This window comes from Sus scrofa, chromosome 6 (assembly GCF_054392235.1).
Source record: "Sus scrofa isolate SSC_HxYL_T2T_F1_AM1 chromosome 6, Sscrofa_HxYL_maternal_Yorkshire_Landrace_v2.0, whole genome shotgun sequence".
NCBI classification, from domain to species: Eukaryota; Metazoa; Chordata; class Mammalia; order Artiodactyla; family Suidae; genus Sus; species Sus scrofa.
Genome location: NC_139388.1, coordinates 78,902,386 through 78,915,092, shown reverse-complemented (window position 1 = coordinate 78,915,092; position 12,707 = coordinate 78,902,386). Strand labels below are relative to the sequence as shown.

At 53.4% G+C, this 12,707-nt stretch overlaps 1 protein-coding gene and 1 long non-coding RNA gene across 5 annotated transcripts in view; one reads left to right on the top strand and one right to left on the bottom strand.

Moving 5' to 3' along the window:
• KAZN (kazrin, periplakin interacting protein) overlaps positions 1–12,707 on the bottom strand; it is a 1,160,468-nt gene that overhangs the window by 11,770 nt on the left and 1,135,991 nt on the right. For all 4 annotated transcript variants that reach the window (XM_084962915.1, XM_021097563.2, XM_003481972.5 and 1 more), the window contains 5 exons: positions 12,484–12,689; positions 11,947–12,065; positions 3,599–3,830; positions 1,799–1,900; positions 857–1,023 (listed from right to left, as the gene is read on the bottom strand). In XM_084962915.1, the coding sequence (XP_084819041.1) occupies positions 857–1,023; positions 1,799–1,900; positions 3,599–3,830; positions 11,947–12,065; positions 12,484–12,689 (826 nt within the window). The remainder of the gene's footprint in view (positions 1–856; positions 1,024–1,798; positions 1,901–3,598; positions 3,831–11,946; positions 12,066–12,483; positions 12,690–12,707) is intronic.
• LOC106510624 (uncharacterized) overlaps positions 11,426–12,707 on the top strand; it is a 34,819-nt gene continuing 33,537 nt past the window's right edge. The window contains exon 1 of the long non-coding RNA XR_002345415.2: positions 11,426–12,261. This is a non-coding gene — a long non-coding RNA (uncharacterized LOC106510624). The remainder of the gene's footprint in view (positions 12,262–12,707) is intronic.

Here is a 12,707-nt window from a genome sequence, read left to right as displayed (position 1 = left end):
ATATCCCTTGTAAAAGTTAATGTAAAATTCTGCAACAAAATGCTAGCAAACCTAATCTACCAACATATAAAGATGATACACCATGACCAGTTGGGGTTTATCCTAGGAATGCAAGGTTGGTTCAACATCTGAAAATCAATTTACTATACCATAACTAGAGAATAAAGGACAAATCTAGGCTCTGCCCTTTATTAGTTGTGTGACCCTGAGCAAGTACCTTGGCCCCTTCAAACAAGTTTCTCCATCTATAAAGCAGGGATAATGAAACCCATTTCTTAGCATTGTTATAAGGCTGAAATTAGTGTGCATAGCATGTGCTCCATAAATGGTCCTCTAACTCTAACCACAATCATTTTAAGGAGAGAGTCCACTGGGAGAGGCCTAGTTCATCTTTCCAGATGTTTATTCTCTGGCCACTTTTCAGATGAGGAGACTGGGGTAGATGGGCCGACAGGGTCCACTCACCTGGATGGTAAACACTAACATGCCCATCTGTTTCCAAACGTTTGTCCTCATAGTCATCCCTGCCTGGAATGGCCATCTCAACCTCTTAGACCAGAGCAAGTCCTCCCCAGCTCAAACCCCACCCTAAAATGTCTTTCCTCATACACGCTGGTCATTCTCCTTTCTCTTAATGCCCAGTTTAACCATATACTGTTCAAAACCTGATAGCTCCTCTACACTCTTTCTAGTCTATGACATTCAAGCTAAAGCACGTAGCTTCTCTGAGCCTCAGTCTGTAAAATGAGGCCATTGTGTTGCAATGGAGCAGGTGGGACCCTGGGCAGGGCCGGGATGCGAAGTCAAAACCATCCCCTTCCAGAGCTGCAAGTTGCAGCCAGCAGCCCACACTCACTTAGCTGGGTGGAAGATGGCGCTCATCTCCTCTGCCAGGTGCCTCCGGAGGATGTGTTTCCCGCTGGGGATGCCCAGGGCTGTGGCCATGGCCTCCGCATTGAATGTGGGTTCCAGCACCAGCACAGCGCCATGGACACCACTGTTGGTCAGGTTGTCTGCATACTCCTGAGGGCAAGGCACAGGGCTGGTGAGCCTGAGGGGATGCCTTGCTGGCCTGAGGGGACCCACCTTCAGTGGGAGTATGTCCCCAACAGCAAGGGCTTGACCTCGCTGGAAACCAGCTTGTTTAATACAGAGAGGGAACCCCACCCCCACTCTTTTGGGCCACAAGAATAGTGGCCAGACTCTTTTGTCACTGACATCCCCCAGACTTCGGCAGGTGGCCCATAAATACTTGTTGAGTGAGAAGATGGATGTGGAGTCTATCCCACACTTGTTTCAGGGAGCAAGGACGGCTCAGCATCCCCACGCCCACAATGAGATGGGGTCCTGCCATGGGGGTGGGGGTCAAGGAGTAGTGTTTGCTTCCTGAGTGATAGGAGGAAGGTCATTCCTGCCAGCCTGGGCAATGACACCCCAGCCCACAAAAAAAAAAAAAAAAAGATAGTGATTTGTCTATAAGTATGAGTATGAACAGGATTTGCATATGTTCAAGAGTTACCTGGAGTTCCCATTGTTGTGGCTCAGCAGTAACAAATCTGACTAACATCCGTGAGGACCTGGATTTGATCCCTGGCCTCGTTCAGTGGGTTAAAGATCCAGCATTGCCATGAGGTGTGGTATAGGTCACAGATGCAGCTTAGATCCCATGTGGCTGTGGCTGTGGTGTAGACTGGTGGCTGCAGCTCCAATTTGACCACTAGCCTGGGAATTTCTATATGCCACAGTTGCAGCCCTAAAAAAAAAAAAAAGTCATTCCACACCCGCCATCACCCCTCACCTTTAGGTCAATGTCTCGCACCCACTTGAGCACCCGCTGGTTGGTCCAGACCACAGGGTCTATGTTCTGCGTCTCACAGCGGGCCCGACGCTCCTGCAGAGCCTGGTTGGAAGGAGGAGAGGGTCAGCTGGGGGGACAAGGGCCATGGCGGGGTCACAGGGGGAGCCGGGGTCCTCGGTGCTGGCAGGGACCCTGGCATATGCTGAGGCAAGGGGGTCCTGGCCAGGCCATCCACAGCTCTTAACTGCCACATCAGTCCATGGCAGGCCTTTCATTCTGGGAAATGGGGAGAAGCCTGCTCGCAGGGGTGAAGGAAATTGGAGGCAGAGACGCTGTGTCCAGAGTGTGGGACTGGGTGGGACCAGGGTGGCTGCCTGGTTCGGGTACCCCAGCCCCCCAACCCTGACTTGGAATAGGAGCTTAAGGCACGGTCTGTGAGGAATGCCCCCAAACTGGGCCTTTTCTAGGCAGGGCCAAGTGTCCCTGAGGTCCACTCAGCCTCTGGGGGCTGGTAGCAACTGTCACTCTGGTATGAAACCCCCCCATGGCGACCTGCCAAGGGATCAACCCGGAGCACTTACACAAGCCTCTCTGGGGACAAAGGGTTCCTGGCTTGTGGTGGACAGAACCCAATCCAGGGCTCCCGGGATTCCTCCAGCAGGTCCTATCCAGCCCCCCAACCCCCAGTGCCTGGTTCCACACTTCGCTGTCATGACCTTCCTGCATGTTGCCTCCTGTACCAGACTGGGGACCCTGGGGTGAGGCCCTGTGCCCTTATCACTTCCTGTGCCCAGGGCTGTGCAAGAGAGGGCCGTGAAGCCCTCTCTTCTGTCTCTCCTCCTGACCTTGAATTGCTCAAGCTCTGACAGTGCTCTAAGAAAAGTGAGCCATCTGCACGCAGTCCCATGGATCCCAGCAGCCCAGGACCCCTCCCTCGGGGGAACATTTGGGGAGATGTGCCAGTAGGTCTTGCGGGAGCTGAAGCAGGTGCCCTGGGCTCTCTGGCTTGGCAGCCCTCAGAACAAAGGGCATGCAGAGCACAACCTCTGTAACACGCCTCACAGCCCCCTTGTTACCTGTCAGCATCCCCATTCACCCCACCCCCAAAACCCAACACAGGAACCACACAGGATGCTCAGCCTTGCCGTTGCCATGGATCTGTCCTCTGGGCTGTAGTCTATGCTCTTCCCTGGTTGGATTGCTTTTCTTCTTATACCTTCTACTGACTGATCCCTGGAATTCCTTTTTCAGGTCTCAGTTTAGCTGTCACTATCTCTGGGAAGGTTTGTCTGATCTCTCTGGAAGCTTCTCTGAGTTTCCATAAAACCCTGGGCTTCCCTCACCAGGACAACCTCCCATGGTGTTATGGCCACCAGCTTCTTTTTGGTTCCCCCCGAGAAGCAGTGAGTTCTTGGAGGATGTTTTCTGTTTCCCATGAATTAAGCACAGGATCTAGCCCTGCCCAATAAGCAGGTGTGGGAAGGGAGAGAGGAAGGAATGGATGCATGGATGGACGGAGGGATGCACAGATATATGGATGGATGGATGGATGGAGGGAGGGATGGATGGATGGATGGAGGGATGGATAGATGGAGGGATGGAGGAATGGATGCAGGGATGGAGGGAAGGACGGATGCATGGATGGATGGAGGGAGGGATGTATGGATAAAAGACAGGCAAGAAGGGATGAGTGGCTGGAGGGATGGGCGGGCAGATGAGCAGATGGGTGGATGCACAGACAGTGGATGCAGAGGGGAAAGCAGGGCTATGAAAGAGCCCCCGCCTCACCCTGGATCTCACCTCCCTGCTGAAGTTCACTTGGTACAGCAGCTCGATCCCCAGCAGGATGCTGACCTGGTGGAATTTCTTAGACACATTCAGGTGCTTTTCCAGGTCCCGCTTCATCAGGGAGTTCAGCATCCGCCCATCGACCAGGTGGTTTTGGAAGGCCTGGGAGTACTGGGACAGGCCGATGTCATTCAGCCAGGCCTTGGCCACCCAGTGATGGTCTAGGTCAGCAGCTTTGGACAGGCTGGGGAGGAGAGACACAGCCAGAGAGAGGGGTGTGGGAGGGAAAGGTGGCAGACACAGAGGGACAGGGAGACATGGGGCAGAGGTGAGTGGAGATTCAAGAGAGAAGGGAGAAAAGTGAAACAACGTGTGGGAGGGGGACCACGGAAGGCACAGACCGAGACAGGAGCAGGAGTGGAGTAGAGAACAGAGAAGGAGAAAGAGCAGAGATGGGGAGAGGTGGATGCAGGGGAGAGAGGGCGAGACAGAGACAGACAGAAAGACAGAAACAAAGAAGGGAGGAGACAGATGCAGAAACAGAGTGAGCCCCAAAGAACAGAAAAGGGATCGACAGTCAGAGGGAACAGGAAGAGATCACATTCAGACACATCAAGAGTAGAAAGGGACAATGACAGGGGCACAGGGACATATGCAGCAGTAAGCAGCACCTCCAGGGACCCCTGGCACGCCCTGCCGGCCCCAGGGGCCACTGCACAATCCCCAAGGCCCACAATGCCTTGGCCTGGCCAGTCTCTCCTTGGCTTTTGCCCAAAGTCACACACTAGCACGTCTTGCAGTCAGAGTTAAAACCCGTGTTTTGCTTATTCCAAGTCCTCTCTCCTCACAGCCACATCTCAGATTTCCTGTATCCCACACAGAACTCGCCCATTGCCGCATATGCAGCAAGGGGCACAAAGTACATACTTAAATGGAGAGAAGGGTGGGTGGCCTAGGGTGGGTGGTCCCTCAGCTGTCATTCCCCTGCTCGCCACAAGGTGGCAGCCTCGCAGAAGGAATGAGGGCAGTGCCTCCCGCTTGAGGAGCAACTGAGAAATGACCAGAGGTGATGCTGAGCCTAAGTGGGAGCCTCTGGGCACCACGAAGGGATCCTGATGTGACAGGGATGATGGGCTGACAGAGTGACGCCGCCCTACTCCCCAGGCCTGGGATCAGAACCGGGAGAAGGAGCACCCCTCACTCACTCGCCAGCTGTGAGGAGGGCACCCTATGGGCCACCGCAGTGGAGGCTTGGGTGGGATTTTCAACCTCACGTGACTCGGCTTTCTCCTTCCTACCCTCCATCGCTTAGTCCAGGCACCATCATCGCCCCCCTGGATTTCATCCTCTTAACTGGTCTCCCGCCTCTGGGGCCTCTCCAGTCTCCTCCCCAGGCAGGAGCCGGCAGATGGTGCCACCCTCCCGCTGGGGTCCTAGAGGGCTCCTGGCTGTCCTTCCTTTGTTCCAAGGATGTATACTGAGCAGCTCCTCAGCTTCATGCCCGAACAATGGGCACGTCTCCCCTGTCACCCCTTCCCTTCTTCACCCCCATGTTCTCCTGGCTCTGGCTGACATCCTTTTCCAGGGCTCTGGATTATGTCTGTAAACATGGACTCCCAAATTCGCATCTCTCCTCTCTCTCTTCCAATCCCAGATTCTAACTAGCTGCCCTCTTGACATGGCCTCCTGGCTGTCACAGGCATCTCAGATTTAACAGCTCCAAGTGAAATGCCTGTCCCATCTCCCCTCCCCAACCCTATCCTTCTATCAATCACTCAGCTTAGTGTGTCTGTCCCCTTGTGTCCTTTGCTGGGGTCAAGCCATGGCCGCCTCTGGCACAGATTTCTGTAACTGGCTTCTGGATGCCCCATGCCACCCCCTTGCCCCTTCTAATCCAATCTCCCCAGGGCTGCCAGATGGCCTTTCAAATACACCCATCAGAACACATCACCCCTTTGCTTAAAACCCTTCTTAGAGGAACCCTAAATGCATATGACTAAGTGAAAGGAGCCAATCTGAAAAGGCCACATACGGTATGATTCCAACTATATGACATTCTGGAAAAGGCAAAGCTCCAGAGACAGGGAAAAGATCAGTGGTTTCCAGGGCTTGGCGGGGAGAGGGGTGGATGTGTGGAGCACAGGGGACTTTAGGGCAGGGAGACTATTCAGTGGGGTGCCGTGATGAGGGAAGCACCCCATTATATGTTTGTGCAAATCCACAGACTATGCAGCACCAAGAGTGAACCCCAGTGTAAACCATGGGCTCTGGGTGACTATGATGTGTCAGCGTAGGTTCAGTTGAAACAAATGTTCCATCTGGGACGGGGGGATGCTGAGCATGGGGGAGGCTGTGCATGCGTGGGGACAGGAGGTCTGTGAGAACGCTGTAGCTTCCCCTACATTTTGCTGTGAAACAAAAACTGCTCTCAAAAGAGAAGTCCTTAAAAATGCGGGACAAAACAAAGATGTTTTAGATGAGCCAAACTGAAAGAGTTCATCATCGGAGGAATGAGCCACAAGAAATGTAAAAGGACTTGCTTTAAGAGGAAGGAAAATAGTCGCCATGAGGATGTGGACGCACAAAAGCATAAAGAGAACGACTAGAGCTCAACAGCAACCAAAAGAAACAACCTGACTCAGAAATGGGCAGAGGACTTGCATAGCCTCTCCAAAAAAGACAGAAGAACGGCCAACGGGCCTATGAAAAGATGCTCAACATCACAAGTCATTAGGGAAACGCAAGTCAAACTGCAATAAAATACCACTTTATACCACTAGGCTAGTCACTCAAAAAAAAAAAAAAAAAAAAAAAAAAAAAAAAAAAAAAACAGAGAAAGAAAACAGGTGCTGGCAAGGTGGAGAAACTGGAACTGGAACCCTTGTGGCCTGTTGGTGAGAATGCACCATGATCCAGCCGCTGTGGAAGATGGCATGGCCGCTCCTCAGCAGACGAAAAACAGATTTACTGTATGATTCAGCAGTTCCACGTCTGAGTATATAGCCAAAAGTCCTGAAATCAGGATCTTGAAGAGCTATCTGTACCTCCATGCTCATAGCAGCATTATTCACAAGAGCTAAAATGTAGTAGAAGCAACCCAAATGTCTGTGGAGGGATGAACAGGTACACAAAATGTGCCATATACACACAAAGAAATAGTATTCCGCCTTAAAAAGGAAGGGGGTTCCGACAAATGCCGCAACATGGGTGAAGTTTGGGGCCATGATGTGGAGTGAAAGAAGCCAGTCACAAAAAGACAAATACTATATGATTCTATTTATATGAGGTACTTCGAGTAGTTCCACTCATAGAGACAGAAAGCAGAAAGGTGGTTACCGTTACACTGGGGCGGGAAGAAGAATAGACTTAGTGTTTAATGGGGACACAGTCTCAGTTGCACAGGATGAAGAGTGACCAGGATGGATGGTGGTGATGGTTGCACAGCAACATGAATGCACTTAATACCATGAACTGTACACTTAAAAATGGTTAAGGAGTTCCCTGATGGGCCAGCAGGTTAAGGATTCAGTGTGCCATTGCTGTGGCTCGGGTTGTTGCTGTGGTGCAGGTTCAATCCCTGACTCAGGAACTTCTGCATGCTGCAGGTGTGCCCCCCCAAAATGGTTAAGATGGTAAACTCTGTGTGTATTTTTTTTTTCAAGGTCCGCACCTGTAGCCTATGGAGGTTTCCAGGCTAGGGGTCCAATTGGAGCTACAGCTGCTGGCCTGCACCACAACCACAGCGACACCAGATCCGAGCCACATCTGTGACCTACACCACAGCTCATGGCAACGCTGGATCCTTAACCCACTGAGTGACACCGGGGATGGAACCTGCAACCTCATGGTTCCTCGACGGATTTGTTTCAGCTGCACCATGACAGGAACTCCTATGTGTATTTTTACCACAACAAAAATTATTTAAAGAACATGATTGGAAATGATAAATAATCTGAATAAATATTTTTCTCATTTGCTAATCTTCTTGAAAGATGATGGCCAGTTGAAAAATAACATATATATATACACACACACACACACAGGGCACAAAGGCAGGAGGCAAAAGCTTGTCACACTACACATAAAATCATATAATATTACTTGAAGATAGACAGTGGTAAGTTGTCTGTATATGATAAATTGTAGAGCAACAATTAGTGAAACAAGGAAGTATAGCTTGTAAGCTAATACCGGGAACCATCATTTAATAAAAAGTAAAAGAGGGGAAAAGAACAGAGCAGACTTAAATAAGCCAAAGAAACTCTCTGTGGCTCCCAGTTGCGTGAATAAAATCTGGAGTCCTTGGAGAGACCTCACAGGGTCCCGGCTTGGGCGGCACGTCTGGGATGCTGCAGTCCCTTGTTCCCATGGTGGGAACGGTCCCCCGCCTCCCTCTGCACCTGTTTCCACCCGGGCTCTCTCTTCCCCTCCCAGGTGTCAGTTCGCACCTGGCAGAGGCAGGTTCTGACTGTCTGAACTTGCCCCTGAGCTGCTGCTCTGCCTCTGATCATTCCCTCCAAAACCCTCATCACACATGGGACTTGAAAAATGACCCATCTGGGCACAGGGACTGTGTCCTCTGGGCTCTGAGTCAGCCTGGTGCTCAAAGCACAGCAGACACTTTGTGGGGAGAAGGATTAGCAAGGAAGGGTGGGCTCCTGGCTACCTTCCCTGCCCACCACCCAGAACCACTGGGTCTGCCCCCAGGGGCCAGGGCCTCCCCCTACCCTCTTTACCTGCTTTACTCCTGCAAGACTCTGCTGGGGTGTTGTTCTCCCCAGAGCCTACCAGGAGCCACCTCGTGCCCAGAGTGCCTGGGGCATCCTTGCCCTGGTCATGCTGGATAATCACTGCTCACCTGGCCAGCTGCCCCCCAGCGGCCTGCTAGACCATCAGCTCCCTGAGGGCAGGACCAGGTGTGGCATGTCTACGATGGCTGAGGCACCCCCACCTGGCCCAGAGGCAGTGTCCACACTTCTGTTTTATAGTCCAGGGCATGGAGACAGAGCATGGCTGGGCAAGGCAGGTACTGGATCCAGTCCTCCCAGAGGCTGCCCAGCACCCAGATCCTGGGCTGGAATCTTCTGGCTGAAGCTTCCTTCTAGGATGGGAGGGTACCTGGGCAGACCCCTCTCCTAGCCTCTCTAGGGCTGGCTCAGGCCTTGTCACACTTCAGAGGGACCTTTCGCAGGCCTGGCCGTCATCACTCTCTCGGGGATGGGGAGGAAGGGCCTGAAGCTTACGGCCTCTGAACCAGATGCCACTGAGCCGTTGATGGGGAGCAGAAGCCTCCTCTCCTGCCTGGAGGAGAGGGCTGCCCACCAAATCAACGGCGCAACCAGATGTGCAGTGGGGATGGGAGGGGGCCCGTGCTTAACCTACTTGAGAGGCCCATTTATAATCAGCAATATCCATCTGCATGCTGGTAATTAAGACACCCCTGCCCTTCGAAACGGTTCCCTTTTCATTAAAGTTGTTCCCATGGGGCCTCAGCTTGGCAACTCTTTCCCAGCTGTTGGTTGGAGCTATTGTAAGCACTGAAGTTGAATAAAATGGCATGGTTTTACAAAGGAACTTTAAACATTTTCTAAAACTTGACACTGCCTCCTCTCCAAATTGAGGCCAGATTAGATCCTGAAATCCGAGTCTGGGCACGGAATGTCTTTGATTTTTTTTTTTCCTTTCTCTTTTTAGGGCCACACCGGCAACATATGGAAGTTCCCAGGCTAGGGGTCGAATCACAGCTGTAGCTGCCAGCCTACACCACAGCCACAGCAAAGCAGGATCTGAGCCACATCTGCAACCTACACCAGAGCTCACGGCAACGCCGGATCCTTAACCCACTGAGTGAGGCCAGGGATCAAACTCATATCTTCATGGATACTAGTCAGATTTGTTTCCTCTGCACCACAACAGGAACTCCTGGGGCAGAGAATTTCGATGACATTTGGGTCATCACTCAGCACAGAAAACATGAGGCCATCCTGGCTCCATCACTCTTAGATCTAAATCTTTGGGCCTCTGCACCCCAGTTTCCCCCTCTTTAAATGGGTTGACTCCTGCTTGCCTCCTGGAGTTGTGTGGACCAAGAGATGAGAGAAGGTAAAGCCCTTAGCACAGGATCTGGGGTGCATTCAGTGTTCCAGAAATAGCAGTAGCAGGGGATACATCGTTGATTTTTTTTGTTTTCTTTAGGGCCGCACCTGCAGCATATGGAAATTCCTGGGCTAGGGGTCAGATTAGAGCTGCAGCTGCTGGCCTACGCCACAGCCACAGCAATGCAGGATCTTTAACCCACTGATCAAGGCCAGGAATCAAACCTGCATCTTCATGGACACTAGTTGGGTTCTTAACCCAAACTCCTGTTGATGGTTTTTTAACACAAACTGTTAAACAGTGGAGAGGGATCTAACTTTGAAGTCAGATGTTTTGTAGTGTGTCTTGGTGCCCATTATTTCTCTGGCCTCGCTTTCTCCATCTTTAAAATGGGGGTAAGATGTCTCCCTTGCATTGATGTTGGGATGGTTAAATAAAATCATGTCCATAAGGTGACCGGTAATGGGGTTGGCAGGGAGTTGGCAGATTTTGCTGTATTTTAGAGATAAGGGGAGCCAGGCCCAGAGAGGGCACTGTCCTGCCCAGAGTCACACAGGATGTCTTCTCAAGGATGACCTCACCAGGGTTCTTACCCTAGAGTTCACAGACCCCTCGAAGTTCCATGGGTGGGTCAGAAGGTCCCAGAAGTTGTGAAGTTTTGTATATTTCTTCTGGGGAAAGTGCCAGGAATTTTGTTTTCTTTTTAGATTCTCAAAGGGGCTGGGCTTTCCCAGCATTAAAGAACCACTGTCCTAATTTAACACCCTTCACTTCACAGGTGGAGAAACTGAGCTGCAGAGCGGCAAGGGCACGTGGCATGTCAGAGCCAGGCCAGGATTCCGCAGCGGGTGGAGCCTCCCGACCAAGGCCCTTCCCTGCTCCGGGAGGCCTTGGGGGTCTGGTGTCTAGGGCACAGTTCTGCTTAGGGTTCTCATAATCTTTCAAAATCTGTTCACACCTGGCTGGTGAGTTGAATCCATCCTTTTCCAGGTGCCGGGAGGGTTCAGGGTTCAATGAAATTTGGGGGGAACTTGGGCAGCGATCTCACATTTTTGAGGGGGGAGGCAGGTGGCACCACCTTGATCAGGGAATAATGACCCTGTTGGGAATGGGACAGAGCGGGAGGGTTTTCATGCTTGGGTGACCCTGGACGGTGAGATTTGGGGGGCTGGGGAAAGGCACTGGGTTGGGTGGGTGGTGAGTAGGAGGTGGGCCCCTCAGGAGGGGAAACAGTGGGGTGCAGGCTGGTGCCCAGCCCTCCCCTCCCCCATCTCTCCACTCCTCCATCCCTCCCCAGCCCCACCCTGACCAACTGACAAGGGTCAAAGCACTTCTTGCTTTGCTTGCTGTGAGATGCTGCCTGAGTTTCTGATTCCATCTCACCTCTATTTCCTGCTACCTCAGAATTATGCCAAGCCCACCCCCAACACCCAGGAATTTGCTTTTCCTGCTTCTAAACCAGCCCAATTTCTCACCCCCTCCCCAGCCTCCCCTCTTTGTTTTTTTTTTTTTTTAAATCCACAAAGCTGCTTCTGCAAATAACGGCACACACCACCAGGTTTGATTAATTAACTGCACAAAAATGATGGGGAAACCAGTGAAGGAGATAATTATGCAAAACAAAGTGTTAGATTTACTAGCTCGTTTTCTTCCCCCTCCGCACTCTGGGGAGGACCTGGGGGTAGTGGTCCTTCCCTGTTTCTTGGAGCTGCTTGGTAAGTGAGGGGCTCCCCAAGAAGTCCTGCTCACAAAGGTCAGGACAGAGGCAGGCAGGAGGCAGGGCGGCTTCGCTGCTGCCGTTGCGGACACACCTGATGGGCGGGATTTTAGCCTTTCGCAGGTGTGCCCGCTGATAGAAGCCCCTCCCACCTGGCCCCAGGTCCTGCCCCTTTCTCCTTGTCCTCTCCGTTTAAGCTGCCTTTCCTGACCCTGGGGTGGTAAGCGCTGGGCTTGGAAGTGGAAGTAGGCAGGGCAGACATTTCGGCCACATTCCCGGGTCCCCATCCTCGGAGACAGAGAAATTCCGGGAGCGCGCAAAGCTCCCTGACTCCGGTCGGAGGGCATTTGGGGCCTCCGTGGTTTTGTTCTTCATCCTGCCACGGGCAGGGCCGGCTCAGAGTGGGACTGGGCGGCCCAGGGGCATCCCGGGACCTGGCCCTCCTCAGGCCTGGCCCAGCCCCCAGCGCCAGCTCCCTGCTTCTGGGTGACCCCGCGGCCTCGGGGGAGCTCTGCCCCCGTCCCTGGGGGCCCGGGTGTCGGCTCACCTCCTGCCCGCCTCGGCGTCGCGGTAGTCCTCGATGGCCAGCCGCAGCTTGCGCCGGTGCAGGGAGCTGCACACGCCCAGGCCCAGCTCCAGGTCCTCGTCACTCAGACTCAGCAGCACCTGTGCCGGGGGTGAGGCCTGAGCACCGGAGGAAGGGGGGCCTGGGGGCCCCCTAAGGCCTCCAGGACCGGCTGCTGGCTGGGCTGCCTCCCCGCCACCCCGCCGCCCTCTGCGCAGCCAGGCTGAGCGCCGGGAGCATCCTTCCAGCCACCTCACCTGGACTCACCGACCAGGCCTGAAGAGCCCGCTCGTCCAGGTAAGGGAAGGTGAGTCCCATTCTCAAGATGAGGATACTGAGGCTCAGAAGGGCTCTGTGCCTTGTGGTGGAGACCCACTGATTTACTGGGGACTTTGGAGCCTGCAGCCGTTCAGCCAGCTCCTCTACCCGCCTCCCCCCGCTCCCCCCACCTCGCGGCGGGATGGGGGAGGGGAGGCTGGCTTTCCCACGGTGGGGGGCGGGGGGCGGAAGGTGCCCTACCTTCCCGCTCTTCACGTTCTCCGCACAGGCCTTGACGTACATGGGCATGGCCATGACCACCTCCAGCCAGGCCTGGACGGTGCCCGCCTTCCAGTGGGACATGGGCGTGGTCCTGACCAGCTCCACCTGCTGCAGCCGGTCCATCTGTTCCTCCCCCTCGGACAGGCTGAGGCTCTGTCGCGTGGGGCTGCACTGGCTGTCCGAGTCTGCAACACACAAGGACA